This window comes from Zosterops lateralis, assembly GCF_965231275.1.
Source record: "Zosterops lateralis genome assembly, chromosome: 3".
In the NCBI taxonomy this organism is placed as follows: domain Eukaryota; kingdom Metazoa; phylum Chordata; class Aves; order Passeriformes; family Zosteropidae; genus Zosterops; species Zosterops lateralis.
In genome coordinates, this window is record NC_139764.1 from 59,949,861 (window position 1) to 59,966,934 (window position 17,074).

Sequence of the window (17,074 nt, forward strand, 5' to 3'; positions counted from 1 at the left end):
CTGAAAAAATTTAAAAAAAAATTGCAGGTAGTTGGGCTTAGTTGGTTTTTATTGCTATTACCTGAAATGAGTTGTTTAGTGAAATGAATTTTAGTGCTACAAGATAAGATACCACTCTAAGGAAGAGTATTTAGTATGAATTCCCTCTGTAGTGGAGAATCTGTAATTCTCCTTAAGTGCAGCTCTTTTCATGGTTATTTTTTTAACACTAAATAGTGCCTGTGATCTTCTGCCTTTTTAGATGCCATAGGTTAATTAAAGTTGTTTCAGTGTTACATTTCAGTAGGTAATACTTAACATAAGCATTTTAACATAAGTCATTAAAATTTATTCTCAAACTGCATTAACATCAATTCTTAACAGGTGTCTGAATGCTCTGCAGTCAAGGTGTTTTAAAATGCTGATAACAGAAATAATGTAGTGCCTTTAGACGATGAAAACATCCTGTGCTTCAAGGTGTGCGGTAGTATAAACAGTAAATTAATGTGGTAGGTGGGTGATTTTTAAAAGCAGAACTTGTACCTGGATGTATATGACTGAAAAGACACCCGCTGTAACACTTTCATCTTCAACCTTTGAATTCACAACTCAATGTGAGAAGAAAAAAAAAAATAAATAAAAAAAATCACAAGACTTTTACTTGACATCACAGATCAACATAATTTTGTATTGGGTTCTTGCCATGAGGCTATCTACTTTGATACTTTAGAGCTATTCATTATGCTTTTACAGCAGGTGGTGGAGAAAAATAAAAGCATGCTCTTGAATAACAGGAGTAGATTGTTCCAAGTAGTCATTTGAGCTGAATGAGAAAAAAGTATTTCATCCCTGATGTGACACCTTTACACATGGAAGTCCCAAAAGAAACCATTGGTAACTGAGCCCTGTGCACAGGAGAAGTTGTGCTGACAGAACTTTCCTGTGTGCCTCTAGGACAACTCTTCTCTTGTGCTCTTGGTTTCTTGTTTGTTTTTTCCTGCTATGTTTGCAATCTTCCTGTTCCTAGTGGATGGGTTTTCAGGCTTGCAACCAGCTCCTAAAAATGGAGGAGCATGAACTTGAAGATATTACTAGTGTGTTTTGCATTTTGCATAACACCAGAAGTGCTCAGATGCAAAAACAGATCCCAGAACAAAACTGTAATGTTGGATGCTTTCAACTGTCTTTCTACACATGCCATTCTGAGGCTGAAAAAAATCCTTTGCTATGTTGATAGGTTATAGAATTAAGTAATGAAGAACACTTCTAAAATCTAAATATTTAAACAGGCATACAGGTTTTTAAAATGCTAATAGGGAATATATCTTTTATCTTGAAATCAGTAGATCTCCAGTGCACCATCCCTATAATGATATTAATAATAAATGCTATGAGTGTCTTAAATTTAATTTAATGTTGTTGTGCAACTGAATGTTTCTATTCTAAATAGTACAAGTGACATAATCTCTAAGGAGTGCAGTGAGAACTTTGGAACTGTTAGATAAAATCAATTATTCAAATTCAGAATCAGTTTTTCTTTTTGTCCTGAGCTGGTAGTCCACAGTAAAATTGAGATGGGCATCCATTTATCATTGGCAGTTGTTGACATGGGCTTCTTCTAGTCTTAAGCTTATTTATATTTTAACCTGATGAAGGAAAAACCAATCTATTTAGCTCTTCTTTCCTGGGTTGTTATAAAAGGAGGTAGGATAAATTAAAATTACAGGGCAATGTCAGTACCAAGTGTTGCTGTTAAGCAATTATCATTATAATTTTAAAAATATGTAATTTATCTTTAAATGTAAATAAATAAATAATTCAAATTTGCTTTTTATAGTTATTTTGGGTTTATGTGGCAAAGGTTTGTGGCTGAGGGGGTTACAGCTTCTGTGAAGAGCTGCCAGAAGCTTTTCCTGTGTCCAGTAGAGCCAATGCCAGGCTCCAAGAAAGAGCCTGTCAGAAACAGTGGTAGTGTCTCTTAAGGGGGAAAATTTTCTGTGTGACAAAAGGTTTTTAAGATTTCATATTATTTTTCATTACGCTGCCTGGATTTGATTAGTAATAAATTAATTTGAGTGGGGTTTGCCCATGATGGTAATTGGTGAGTGACCCAAAGGTCATTCAAAATATTTTTCTTTCCCCTGAGGAGGGAATTGATAAAGCAGCTTTGGTGGGCACATGGTGTCCAGCCAGGGTCAAACCCCCACAAATCTTGACGATATGATCTTTATTAAATCTTCATTAAATTTTGGTTATTTTGATGGATTTTATGAATAATTTTGAGATTAAATTTAGGTTAATCTTCATGACCTTGTTATTAAGCAGAGCTTTAATTTATTTTCTGAGAGTTCAGTGTGAGATATTAATCTTTCTCTTTGTAATGAACATTTAAGATTCTTTATCTTTCATAAATGAAAATGGACATGTAGGCAGGAAATTTTTTGCGGCTAGTATGATTTATCACTTATCTTTTAGAAGGACGTTGAAGGGGAGTGTATGAGTTCTTGGTCTGTTTAAGCTGAAGTTGATAACCTAGTGAAGCTTATGAGAAAAGATAATGGATACAGTGAATTGTTGTTTTGCTTGGTTTCCATGAAATGTAAATGTTTCCCAATACTTCACAAGCAACTGAACAAAATTGATTGATCTAAAATACAATTAGTTGTTTGACAAAGTAATCATAGACGCTTAAAATTTTGTCTTCCTAGTTTTCTATTCCAGCTGTTGGTGGAGTGTTTGTTTGTGATGGATAACCTGCTTTTCTCATTTTGTTTGTCTTTATTGAGGGTGACTTGATGGCTGCTACCACCACAGCAGGTGTGGCAGTTCATGGCTGTGGTTGATGCTGTCATCCAGCTCTTCTGAGCAGTGTCCTGATGACAGTGTTGTTTGAAAGGAGGAGATGCTACTGACTGCCTTGCATCCCAGTCCTTTGGCCCTCATCAGGTTGTTGAGGTCAGACCAGTCTGGTGTATTACTCTTGATCGCTGCTGTTGCTGCTGCTGCTTTTTTCAGAAGCATGATAATAGAAATCTAAGGTAAATATGGATTTAAGTACTGAAAGATCCAAAAACATTTGAATATCAGCACTTTGCTTCCAGCCCAGAGGTTGAGCAGAGGTGTACAAATCACTGTGGGAGGATGTGTGTATCAGTAGGTATGGACAAATTCTAGTGGTGGGATAGTATTGAAGAAAATTTTGAGTTATACATCAGTGGTAGCTAAAGGAATGTGTTTGTGATAGGTAATGGGACAGTGGTTGATAGTGAAGTACTGTTTTATTGAGTTTTGGGGGAATTTACAAATGACTTAGTAAGAGATTTCTGACTTGTCATTTGTAGGATATTAGCATACTGTTGTCAAGATATTAGGCAACGAATATAAATGGGTATTTGAGTTCAGCTGCTGAACTTCATTGGAAGGTAGTGAATGTTCATCAAGCTGATCCACTATCTTCCCTGAGCAATGCTGTTACATTATTGTGGACAGTGGCCCAGTAGCTGAATTAGGCTACTTATAAGTTCTGACCTACTGTGTACTTTTGTCAGATGTGATTTTACTTTTGAGTGGTTTAAGATTTGATTTAAAATGTAGACAGTTTTGAACAAATGTGGGAAAATATACATCACTGCAGGTTTCACCCACTCACCACCTCTTTTCCTTGTGTTTTCCACACAGCATGTTGCACTAGGTTTGTCTCTTACTGCCTGGAGTTATCAAAATAGCATGCAGGCGATTGACTGTTAAGACAGAAAAGGAGAGGTCTGAATTTGCTCATGTTTTGAGTCTTAAGGAGTAGTCTGCAGGGGGTTTGAAATGCTTGGCCTGTCTTGTGTTGTTCTAGATAAAGCACTACAGCATTGGTTGTTTACTTGCCTTGAAGTGTCTTGACATGTTGGTAAGAGGTAAGGCGGCAGCGTGCTCCATGAGAGGAAGCCATTGGTACAAGAAGTTGTTACGAGGTTGATTTTGTAGTGGGTTGATAATCTGTCCTGATAAACTTTGCTCATGTGCATGTGATAATTGTGCACTTGCTTGTTCTGTGGGTGCGGCCATGATGTGCACACAAGGAGGTTGGGATTGCTTGCTGTGTATTAACGGGTGCGTTGTTATTGCTAATCGGAACTCTGATAACTAAAATTAATAGTGGGTACAAAGACAAGCAATTAAGGACATTCGTCTTCCAAATGAGTCTAAAAGATTCATTGGTAGTTCAAATTTATATTCTGAGGGCACGTAAACCATTAAAAAGGGTAATGGGTGCCCTGCAGGCATGTGCTTCAAAGCCATATGTCATTTTGGTGCTGGGACAGCAGACTGATAACTTCCCTTTAAGGGAAACCGCTATTCATTTATCAGTAAAATGTTGAAGGAAATGTACATTTTCTTGCTGTAAAGTGATCATAGAATCATAATGCAGGTTAAATCAAAATGCAAGATTTATGTCCTAAGTGTTTTTGACTTTATCATAATAGATGTAATTAGAAAAATCTCACAGATAACAGAGGGCACTGGAGTTGGGACATTGAAAAATTGAAATATTACTCTGACACACAAATATTTCTCGCATGCTTTGCAGTCTTTGACAGTGACACTGATGTAGTAACCAACTTAGTACAGGGAATAAAATGTTGAGGTGTTTCTGTTGTTGGTGTTGATGCTCTGCTTATGTTGTCACAGGGTGATGTTTGAGCAAGTGTTAATACAGAGATGTATATAAAGTTCTAAGGGTTTCCAATACAAGGATTTAGCACAAATTTTGCTTCAGTGTAAAAGTTTCTTTCTGTCCTGGTGTTGTCCTTGCCACGTGAAACATTGGTTAACAGGTAATTCTGGGGGTGCCTTGGTACATGTCTGGCAATGGTCTTGGTGGTGTAGGATTATCTAAAATTTGGTTTTGTCGTTCATTCAAAATGACAAATCCTTTTGCAGATTTGTGGGAACTATTTGAGTTATCCCTAAATGAAGGTGCAACATGATCTCTTGGGGTGGGATGCAGTGTAGATTTGCTTATGGAAGTTATTAAAAGGAACTTTCTCTTCCCTAGATATGAACTCTGTCTGTGCAAACTCTCTGCCTGTTATATGATACGTGAATATGCTATTTTGAATGAGGCAAAAAAGTTTTCATTCTTGATTTGGTGACATACGTTTGGTGACGTTCTTCCTTTCCTTTTTCTCTGGCCTTTCTGAGTTTCACACTGTGTATGTCTTGTACAGAGGGCAGGAATGAGTACAGGCTGCAGCTCTTGATGGTCCTCAATCTCTCCTTTTCAAACTCCAGCCCATTCACCTCCTGAGTGTGAGCTGGTGAAACCCTGGCAGGCCTGGAAGGGTGTTGGCTGTTTGTGCTGTGGTGGTGACTCATCATAGGGCAGCACTGGAATCTATTGTAATAAGGGTTTTTTTTGTTTGTTCTCCCCGTACTTGTCCTATGTTTTGTATTTAAAAAAGATAAGCAACAAAGTCAGTACAAATACCCCTGTTATTCTAGAAGTGTCTTAGCAAAAGGAACTTTCGTTCTGGTGAGCATTGTTATTTGGATTGATGTGCTGGAATTACTGAAGATAGGGAGATGATGATGCAAGAGATGTGTCCCTTGACTTTCAAAAATTGTCTTTAGTCTAATTCTTGGGTTCTTATATAAGTTTTCTGGATTAAAAAATACCACCTAAATAATGATGAATGGACTGTGTTTTCCCTTTCAATCTCTCCTGCTATTGCCTTTTGTTTTTGAGTAGTGGGAGCAAACTCTAGGGCTGTGTGCCATGCATAGAGATAACAGCTGCTGCAGAATTATATGCATGACATCTGTATTTTCTTGCCTTTACAGTCTGCTTTTTCTTTGACCAGGGTCTTTTGATTCTTTATTTCTTTTTTCTCAAACCTTGATCTTTTTTGTGATTGTCATGCTTTCTTCTCTCTTTTCCTTACTTAGGCTTACTTAATGGCCTTGAGTTAAGAATGGAATAGAAAACTTACTGAAAGAGACAAAGCAAGCATTACTGTGCTACATGAGAATTCTTTTTTTTTTTCCTCATATCTTTTACATTCCTTCCATTCTTCTTTCTCTCTGTCACTTCTCACAACTTTTCTTGTAAGGTTTTCATATTTATTTTTTGTGTTACACTGAAAAAATGCCTTGCTATGTTATGTTGGACTGATTACATAAATCAAGTTTACCCAATTCATCCTGCAGCAATTATTTAATTTATAAGTAATTTTAATTGTTTTTTTCTGACTGTTTTGGGCACAGTATTTTATCCTTGTTGTCAGTGTTTGGACTGCTTATATTTTCAATGCATCAAAGTTTTAAATTTTCATCTTTGGTCTTTGAGCTTGGTATATTATTTTCAGTTTCCCCTTTGGTCTAGATAGCATGTTGCTTTTTGTCATGCAGACTCTGAGATAGGTTTCACTTGAATTGGTGACTTCAGGCTAAGATTTGCTCTGATAGAAGGTGCTCTTGGAAATTGATTTTGTGTAGTAGTGATGTTTTTACTGAAGAAAGAGGAACACTGATGGGTGAGTTGTGTGCAGGTTTTAGCTTTGCAAATGCGAGCCTGTGAACTGTGGTACAAGGCTGTGTGGACACTGTATTTGTGATGTGCCCAGAGAAACACCTCTGCTTGACTCTTGGAAGACCTCTGTTTTTAAATATACTAATAACAAGTTTCTTCTCTAGGAGGATGCACGTTCGATGATGGTCCTGGGCCCTGTGACTACCACCAAGACCTCTACGATGATTTCGACTGGGTGCATGTCAGCGCTCAAGAGCCTCACTATTTGCCACCTGAAATGCCTCAAGGTGAGAAACCTCCAGATACTGAAGGATAACTTCCCTTATAAACTTGAAGCCCCACAGAATATGGCCCCAAGGCCATGGTCTGAGATCTCCACTTTAACCTTGATAATGGAGGTAATAAAAAGGAACAAAAATAGTAAATATAACAATCTTGGTAATTGAGAAGCCTTCTTAGACCAAATACCCCTTTAAAGCTGGGGTGAGACATAGGGAAGGGCAAAAGGAAGCTGTAATTTCTTCTTTACTCAGTGTAGAAATCCTGCTAACTTGAAATCAAATTCTGTGTTTTATATGACAAAGTATCGATTCGATTATTCAAGTAGGCACTAGAAAAAATAGTGAAGAAAGGGATACATGCAAAAACCCCATGCACTGATTCCTTCTTTCCCCTCCCCCCCAACCTCCTATCATCTGAAGGTAATCAGAAAAGCTTTGATTTATGGAAATATTGCTGTTGTTAATTACTATTTAGGACAGGTAATGAATAACTGAAGAGGCACAGCCTACATGACCTTGCCTGCTCACCTTTGATGAACAGCTTAATCGGTGCTTCCCAGACAGCATGATATGCTGAGAGAATGAAAGCATTTGAAATTCAGCTACATTTTCCAATTAATAATACATTAAGTAATTAATCATGCAGAGGAGGAAGAAAGGTCATGGCTATTTTATTTGTATCTAAAAGGTTTTGTGAAGTGAGGTATGTGTAGAGAAGGAGTGGGAAATATTGCCACACAGAAGTAACCTCATCTCTGCACCATTCCTTCCTCTGCTTTTTGTATACTGTTGTGAATTATTAATGGTGGTTGATCTATGTAATTTTACTTCCTAGCTGCTACCTCTCTGGGTACCCCCTTCTTTGGAGTCTCTGATATGAGCAGGTGTTACGCTGCCAAATAACTTGCAAAATAGGTTAATTAAGCAAGACCTGCACTTTGTTTAATGGACTTCTTGGTGCTTTGGTTTTGCATAAGGAAGAATAAATTTAAAGCCTGAAACCTCAACATTTGTGATGGTCTTATATTTAAAAAGTTCAAAACAATATCTCCCCTACTAAGGCCAAATTAGTTATGATTAATTTTGCATTTTTCAGTATGTACATGTTTTTTATAAAGGTTGGAGCTATCTTAATTGTGATGGAAACACCATTTTGGGAAAAAATGATATTTTTCAGACCTTTGGCACACCTTGTATAAGAAGAGCAATTTGAAGAACTGTATTTTGAATGAATCTATATGACAAGATAACTTCTTGCTTATCCCAAATAACATACCTGTCATCCTTAGGCAGTTTTGAGAGTTAAATGACACAGTGCTCTCTAGTATGTGATTTCTGTTCAGTTCTGCTATAGACTTGTTTTTCTCTGGGTGGATGAATTCTTTCAGAGGAAGTTTTTTTTTGCATCTGTATGCAAAATTGTGGCTGCTCAATAAGATCTATCAGAATAAAGGAATTTTTCAGAGATAGTCCACAAGAGATACAGAGGAAGCTCTGTTTATTATTTTTTTCTTCCCTTGATTAAAATGCTAGACTTCTTGAATCAAGCTTGATGTTTGGTGACTGAGATGTGGACTAAAAGTAAGCCTCAAATCTATTCTGATTGGATGAGCTTCCCCTTAGGAAGTTCAGAGTCTTCAGATTCTGAAGATGAATGCCATACTTAAATATTCAAGTTAATTTGTGTTTGAAACAGTGTGATTTTAAATTACGTCTAAAAAGGTAACATGGTTCTAGAATGAGTGAGATCCACCGAATTCTTATGGTGGATCTGAAGAAATGGAACAGCAAGAGTTTCAGGCAAAAGCAGAATGGAAATAACTGTGTGCAGTCATCTCCTGTGCAGCGTTTTAACATTGGTGAACCTGATTACTGTTGAGTCCATAGGTATGAAAACATTCTACTGCTCATGAAGAAGTTATCCAAGTAGAGTAGGATGTGGTAATGAAAGTATAGATCAAATTAAACTACTGCAGTTTTCACTTTGAAAAATGCTGTCTTGTAAAAACTGTAGAAGAAGCTGGAGGCCTCTTAGGGACTACTTTTTTCCTCTTCTGTTGGTGACAGACAGCAAAGAAGGGAAGGAGTACCCAGAAAAACTATGCAGCAAACAAACTGAAGTTCTAGAGTAGGGGCCTGTTTTCTTTCCATCTCTTCTCAGGCTCTATAATCCTTCAGCTAGGCACAAACCTCAGATCGACACCTTCTTTACATGGACACATTTTTGTAGTGTTTGGAGTCCTTGTCTTTTATGTCTCTTTGGAATACAATAAAATAGGGGCTGTAGGTATAGATTTGTCTCTGGAGGAGCACTGTTTTACCACTGTGATAACAATCTAATACCCTTACAGTGAGTATGCAGCTTTCAGGGCTGCAACTTCACCACATTCACAGAGAATCATTGCTGTTATAGGGGATTATACTCAATTTTCAAATGACAATTTTCAGTCTTCAGTACCTTCAGAAAGACTTATTTAAAAAAACCCCAAACAACACGACTCCCCAAAATAAAGAGTGCAAGAGGGAATAGGACATATAAAAAAATAGCAAAAGGTAAAATACTGACAATTGCTAATGTTATGGCAAGTGCTACATTGGTAAGTGACAGTGTTTTACTTTTGATTCAAAGGGGTGATAGTTTGAATCAGTGTTGTGCTTTGGAGAGTGATGATGAATCATGGGAAATTTCAGACCTAATGGTGCGTGCTTCAGAGTGCTTTGAAAATATGAAAACTTCTCCTAATGGAAATCATTATACCACTGCAGCAATAGTAAATGCTATTGGTAAAGCAAGTGTAATTACTTCTGAGTAATTAGTGCAACTTCAGACTATGGTTTTTTTTAGAATGACCTAAATTGTATTTCTCAAGCTGTGACCAGAGACAAAAGCCACTTATCTTAGATTATGGGAAAAATAAATGCAGTACATAATGATTAATTTCAAAATGAAGTGAACATCTAAAAACAAGTGCTTGACTACAGATTTAAATACCAACTTTTAAATTGTCCAAACTGCAATGTGCATGATAAAATCTTTGGATTACTTATTAAGACCTGGGAAAACACCTGTTTTCCAATATTAGCTTTCTGAGAGCACATAAAAGCAACTGTACTAGATCAAGCTAAAGATCTGCTGATTTTGAGTGTAGCCATTAGCAGTTGCCTAGGCAAGATGTTGTGACAAAAAAGTGCTGATCTGTGCCCTGACTTCTCTTCTACTTACCAGCTGTTTGGCATTTAGGGGTGTTCTTAACTAGAAACAGTCTTTATTAGTAATATTCTCAAGGAGTCTATGGTTTTGCCCTGTCAGTCTTGTCTTATTCTGTGTGGGCTCCTTGAAGATTTCTAGTATCTGCTATGGGCTAAAACAGAGTGCCAGGTTTTGCTATGGAGCATGAGGAAATGCAGCTCTTCTTCCTTTTTCTGGACTTGCATATGACTTCTCTTTTAAACATTGTTGTCTTACGTACAGGAAGTGTGCAAAGCTGAGTGCTAATGGTCTCCTCCCACCCATTCAGGTTTTTTTTTGTTTGTTTTTTTTTTTTTTTTTTTAAATACCTCTTAAATAAAATACAGACTTTTCTCTGGACCATCATTCTGGGTCAAATAGTCCAAGATACTGAAATGTTCCATATGTGGAAATGGTTCTGCAGCTGTACATTTGCATTTTGTGGGAGGCAGGGCTGGTAAGCAAGTGTTATATTTTTGTAGACATGGTGACAAAAAATGAAGTCCAAATATTTACCTCGCGGTCTTGGTCCATCTAAAGAAAGACATTTTCTAGAAAGAAAGACATCTTCTAGATGTTCAAACAAACCCTTTAGAGCATGTATTATATTTTCGTGTGTGTTATTTTTATACATTATGCCATACAAGATACAAATTGGAGAATGCTCTTAGGCTGAAATCCAATTTTGTCTATGGATATTTTCCAGTTATTTTAGGGGATTATTCATTGTGTATGGATAACTTAATTTTGCAGAAGACAGTAAATAATAGTGCTTTCTTATACCACTGAAGATGTGCAAAGGGGGATTTTATCTATATTAATAATACATTTGCTGATGGTTTCACCCCAAGATAGAGAAGATAGTTTATTTATCCTGTTTGCTTTGCCTGTTAAAAGCAACAGTACTCTGGGGCTATCCAAGGTCAGGACATGAGAGCTTGTAATGGGTTGGGTGATGGGAGCCACTTAATGAAGGGCTTTTTTAATGTAAGGGCTATTACCCTCATGGTTACAAATGCATTTTGAAGTATGTCTAAGTTATAGTGTGCAATACTGATGTGCTGAGATGGGCATCTTATTTCTGATCTCTCAGATGGATAATGTGCCTGGATTGGATGTGTGCTAATTTTTTAAAATTGATTTTATAGAAATCTGAGAAAACTAAATTAGCAGCAGTGGGGGAAGTCTTAGTTGCACTTGTCATCTAGCATGACTAAAGAAAAATAGATTAAATCTTTAAAGGTGCTCCTTAGTAAAGTTTTGGAAATGCCAACTGTATTTGTTAAAATGAAGAGTATTGCAGAAATATTTTTTCACTTTACAGAAATTGTATAACTTTTATGATGATGCCCCATTGAAGAATAAAGCTCAATTCAGTACTCTGAAAGAAGGGAAAAGAAAAAAAAAAATACTGAAAAGTAAAACATTAACATATTCTGATTTAGGCTGATATTTTGGGGGAGAATGGAAAACATATATGGTGAAAGGTATTGGAGATGGGAAGAAATGTGTTGACAGAAAATCTCAGGATGTACTTTCATGGTAATTTCTTTTTTATGGTTTTTAGGTAGAATGTCTGACTGCTCATTACCACATCCTGTCATACCCAGAGGCATTTTCATGTTTCTGCCTCCTCCCAGTTGTTTTGATATACATGTGGTTGTATACTTGTGTGAATTGGAAATAAAAAAAAGAAGGCATATGGCATGGGTCAGTTTGTTAATTCAGTTCATTGTGCATCTTTAAAAAGATTTGCTGTGCTTGTGCAGCTGATGAGGACCATGTCAGCTGGTGGCTTGAGTGGGTACAGGGCTTGTCTAAACTTCTAGGGTGCCTGAAAGAAATATGAAAATTACATCCTTAGAGTTGTGTGAAACTTAAATGTTTCTGTACAAATAGTGTTGAATATTTGTTGTGATCTGAAAGGTCAGTTGTGCTCGATTTAAGCTCTGCCTTGTACAGAAAGGAAATAACTTTTGTGTCACCTGCATGACCCGAAATGAATTTCAGCACAGGACCAATGTAAGTGTTTATGAAATGTATAACTGAGAGAGGGGAGACAAAAGGTCATGAAATTTGTGTTTTAATATAGATTACATATGGATGTAGCTCAGGAAGGAAAGCTGTAATGTAAATGTCATATAGATGAGACTTCTGGCCTTTTACTTCACTTAAACCTGAATTTTTCTCCTGTAAAAATGAATCCACCAACCTATGAATAAATTTAAATTATGTGATGTGTAAGGGTATAGTCAGATGAAAGCTAACCATGAAACAGTGTCTAGTGAAAAAAAAGTGTATTTCTTGAGGCATGGAAAGGATTGAGAGCTCAGCAGGAGAAGTCTCACCGTGTCCTGGGTTACTGAGCTCTTCTGTAGTGATGCTGCTCCACACATGATGTGGCAGCTTGCTGTTTTGTGCTACAGAAGGGTAAAGTTCAAACAGGATCTCTTTCTGGATCTCTTTATTTTTAATAGACAGGCAAACAAAGTTTACTAGTCCACTGAGCAGCTGAGAACTGAATTTTCAATATTTTGCTGCTCTATGACTTGCATTGTTGGTGTAAAGACCAGAGAAACTGCGAGCAAGGAAATTTAACTAGTTCATAGATTGGCAAATGCAATCCAGGAATGTAGTGGTTTTAAAATTTGATAATTGAAACCTTATCTGGGACATTACATTATGAAATAAATTGCAAAATCTTGGGTTTGTGTTTGGGGCTGTAAGAAATTCTGATTGTCTTTCCCCCTTTTACATTTCTTTGTGTGATAGGATGGATATGTTTTATTTAAGGAGGTTTTATTCTTTGTCCTTAGATGCTTAAGTCTACATATTCTCCTTCACCCCAAAAGTTAACTGATATTTATTTCCTGTTTAACTTGTCAATGCACTGTGGAGCTGAATTTATTTGAAGTACTTCTTTGATCAGAAAAACATATTTTTCTGCCTTCCTTGTTGAGTAAGCTTTGTGCTTGCTTTTTTGGGTCTATTATTTGTTAGTAGCATCTTTAACAGAAGGAAACCTACTTTGTTAGTCCAGCGCAATCAATGTCTGCCTAAAAAACATGTGTAAATATCCTGATCCTATTTGGCTCATTCAGTACAGTTCACTATCAATCTGTTGATCAATTCCGAGGGTTCCCTGTTGTTCTCAAATACACTTGATATAAAGTGAACAGTGGAGGGGCACAGGGAAGGATTTATAGATATTGCATAGTGTATCAGTGCTTTTGTACATTTAGATAAGCCATTTTTTAATCAAGAAATTTAGGTATGAGTTTAGTAAAAGTAAAGTTTTTGTAATAATAGTAATAACTTTGGCATGCAAGTAACAAATGTGTCGGGTTTTCATTCATTGACACAGATTTCTTGCTGAATTTACACAAAATTACTTCACCTTCAAGGCCAGCTACTCTACTCACTTATCTACACTGATTTGGTTGGCTTTGCTTTTGTTTTTCTAAAATGCAGCCTTCTGGGACTGCTCCTTCTTTTTCCTTGTTCTTTTCCTGATTCAATATTTGAAGTGTATTAGGATGTTGTTCTGAATCAGGATGATTGAATTAAAACAAGGGGAGAAATCTGTTTGTTACAGATAGAATTTCAAAGTAGTAGATCAATCTTGGACAAATCCACCTTTGCCATCCTGGTACCATCAGAGCGTTTTTGGCGGTCTTCATGCTTGTGACAGCCTTCTGTTGAGTGGTGCAGCTTTCTAGCTTCTAGTATCTGTATGCCAAGGAGTTAAATAGTATTGGTCAGCACTGTGAGCAGGGAGAAAAGACCAGTTGTGGTCAACTCTTGCCACTCTTGGCCAGAAGCCTGGGCTCTAAGTGGAAGAGTTTCATTGCCTGTAAAAAGTCAGCTGCTGCTTGGGGAATTGTGAATGACAGTAAGAGGCATTACCTGGAACTGCTGTTTTGATAGCATTGTGAAGGGTGAACAAAAAGCAAAATGGTGCTGTGCTGGCCTTTCAGAATTGAAGGGAAAATAGAGTTGAATAGCACCTTGGTGGCCTGGAAGGTGTTACAGATTATTTGAGGCATTTAGAGGCATTCAGAGTGTGCAAGGCTGGAAGTCTAAAGCACAGCAAGGAGCAGTGCTTATATGGCTTTTCACAGCTTACCTGCATCGAGAGGAGTAAGCCAGCCCTGCTTTTGAGTACTGTGTCTGCCTGTTGTGCTGTTGTCCTACCATCATTTTCACTCCCAGCTTCTTGTGTGTGTGTGTATATGTATTTTTTTTTTACCCTTGAAGATAGCAGTTGCCTTGCCTTCAAATTTTCTGGGCTATTTTGGAGTGCCATGGAGGGTCAGACCCAAGTTAAAGTACTGCTGTTTCTCATGGGGCTTCATTTGGCTCAGAGCTTGGGTAGAATTTTTGTGCTTCTGCTTACAGAAGAAGGCAGAGGGCCAGCACATCTGGTAACCTTGAGCCCTCTGTTTGGCACCTGTTGGCTGGACCTCCTCATAGAAAAGATAAAAAGCAGACAACTAGTGTGTATAAAGTTATTTTATGTTTGCATGGCTGCTTCACTTTGCTCTAAGTGGAGGTGACATCCTTCACTGTCCCTGTCTAGGTCGGCCCTTACTCTTTAGCTTTAACATTTCTATAGGTTGCCCTGACTGGAAACCTCATTGCTCTGCTTTCTGCTCCCACTCACCTTTGTGCAATTTTTAGCAGCAATATAACCACATCTTGACATGTAGGAGATAGAGGAGAAGCCAGATTAAAAGTAGGGGAAAAAAAGTAAAGTAATTTTACTATTTGAAAGAGGATAAGTAAAAACAGCACCTAGGAACTATTTTGGGAGGAGAGTGAAGGAAAAATACTATGATATATGAAAAAGATTGGTGTTCAGACAAGATGGAAAAAAGCCCTGTAATAGAATGAGTAATGTACAGTGGTTGCTAATGCAGATTATTACTTGTGAAGCAGTAAACTTCTGAAATAAATGCCATGCATTTCCTTGGCTAGGATGCTGTGGTAACCTCTTTGGGTACCTTCCCTTCCCTGGGCTAACTTCTGACTTGGGTCACAGCAGATACGAAGGCCCTTCACGGAAGGGAAGCTGTGAGATACTTCGAATTCACTGCACAGTAAGAGCACTGCCAATTTAGTACAGTTAACTCATATCTGAATTACCTACAAATCTATAACCTGAGCAATGGCAACCTCAACCACAAAAGAAGCTATGCCTATAAAAACAAACAAAAACCTTTAAGGAAGATGAGATAAAATTCAGCAAGCCAAATAATAGCAAAAAACCAAAAGGAAGTGATGCTTTCCTTAATGTGTTCCATGTACAGTGCCTGAAATTTTCCTGTCTGCTTAAATATTGATTTCTGAGCTCTAACCCTTTTACTGCTCAGCATGTAATTTATGTTCCCTTGTGCTTTTGCTGCAGGTCCATGCTGATGCAGCAGTCATTGATGTTTGTTAATAGTGACTACAACTATGGTATTATTAAAATTATTATTTTATAGAACAGGTTTTGAATTAACTGAGAAGATTCAAACATTTCATAGGCTGTGGTGAGCAAATGAAACAAATTCTGTCAGAAAACTGCAAAATATTTAATTTCTATAATTACTAACTATAGATACTTGTTCAATTTGGTTTTTTGAGCTAGTCTGTAGCTCAAAAACTTGTTTCATCTCGTTTCATCTCTTTTTCCTTTTTTTCTTTTTTCCCTTCCTTTTTTATTTTCTTCTCTGTTGCTCTTCCCCACACCAGAACCTTTCTACTGGGATTATATTTTTCTCTTTCCACCTTGCTACATAGAAACATTTGAAACGGCAAATCTGTCTTATGAGGGTTACACAAATCTCATTTCTGAGCATGTAGGCTGTGAAGAGGCAATTGCTGAGGTGGTGCTTATTAGGGAAGGAGCAGGTGTGTGTCAGGTACAGGAACAGATTCAGTTGTGTTGCTTTGCTTTGCCTTGTATCTGATGTTTGTGTTTATTTCTGAATCTTGTTTAATCATTAGCAAGTGTAATGTTGCTTCCACACACAGAGCGACATTCAAAGATGTCTTTTTATTTTTTCTCATCCTCTCCTGGGCTTGAAAGAGTAACCTTATTTAAGTATGTTTTAGAGTAAATTTTAGAATATTACTAAGAAATTAAATCAATCCACATGACCCACTAGAAAAATATTATTTTTAAAATGCAATACATTATTTCATTTGAAAACATGTTGTTTCTGTCCAAAGGGGAGTGGACTTTTATCAGATTTAAACTGTAATCAAGATCAGCAAGCAAGAAAACTTGAATTAGATCATACATTTTAAATTTGTTTAGCACTTTACATACTGTCTATCTTGCAGAGGAAAAAAGTGTATTTTCCCCTTTTCCCCATTGCCTCTAGCCCCTGCCTCAGCAGATATAAGAAAACACCTGTCTTCTCTCAGAACCCTACTTCTCTCCAGACCCTTCTAGTCTGGAGAGCTATAATTAAGTAATACTCTGACCTAATAAAACCTGAAGGGTGGAAGGGTGGGATTTTTTTTTTTTTATGTGTGTGTGTGTGTGTGTGGGGGGGGTGTTCTGTTTTGTTTTTGGTTTTTTGTTTGTTTGTTTTGTGATTTTTGTTATGTTTTTGTTTGTTTGTTTTGTTTTTGTGAAGATTTTGCTTCGTACTTCTTGAAGAAAAGAAGCATTCAATTCTTATTTGTTTCAAGGAAATAGCTTTTAAAGCTCCCAGTCTGCAGTATAATCAGAACTTCAGGAAAAAAAAAGAATAAAAATGTAGAACTTAGAGATACACTTACAGTGCACAGTGCTGGACTATCCTGAGGTACCCCAGCTAACCTGGTGTTTCTGAGGTGGGAGAGATGACCCAGCTCTCCACCTGTTGCTGAGTTAGCAAAACTCCCAAACTTCCTTGTGTTCTTTTGTCTTTTTAAAGAACAATTCTCTGAGGATTTGACAGCTATTTACTCTGTTCAGGATCAAACTATTTTTAGCTTCAAAAACCTAGCCTTGTATAAACATGAACCAGACATACTGTACTCTCTTAGAGAAAGTCAACAAACAGTATGAACTAAGCATCTTTCTCATGC

At 37.1% G+C, this 17,074-nt stretch overlaps 1 protein-coding gene across 6 annotated transcripts in view; it reads left to right on the forward strand.

The window, feature by feature from the left end:
* Positions 1–17,074, forward strand: part of PTPRK (protein tyrosine phosphatase receptor type K) — a gene marked incomplete at its 5' end in the record, with an annotated part of 380,851 nt that overhangs the window by 75,884 nt on the left and 287,893 nt on the right. For all 6 annotated transcript variants that reach the window (XM_083857316.1, XM_083857317.1, XM_083857318.1 and 3 more), the window contains one exon: positions 6,664–6,786. In XM_083857316.1, coding sequence (XP_083713442.1) covers positions 6,664–6,786 — 123 coding nt within the window. The remainder of the gene's footprint in view (positions 1–6,663; positions 6,787–17,074) is intronic.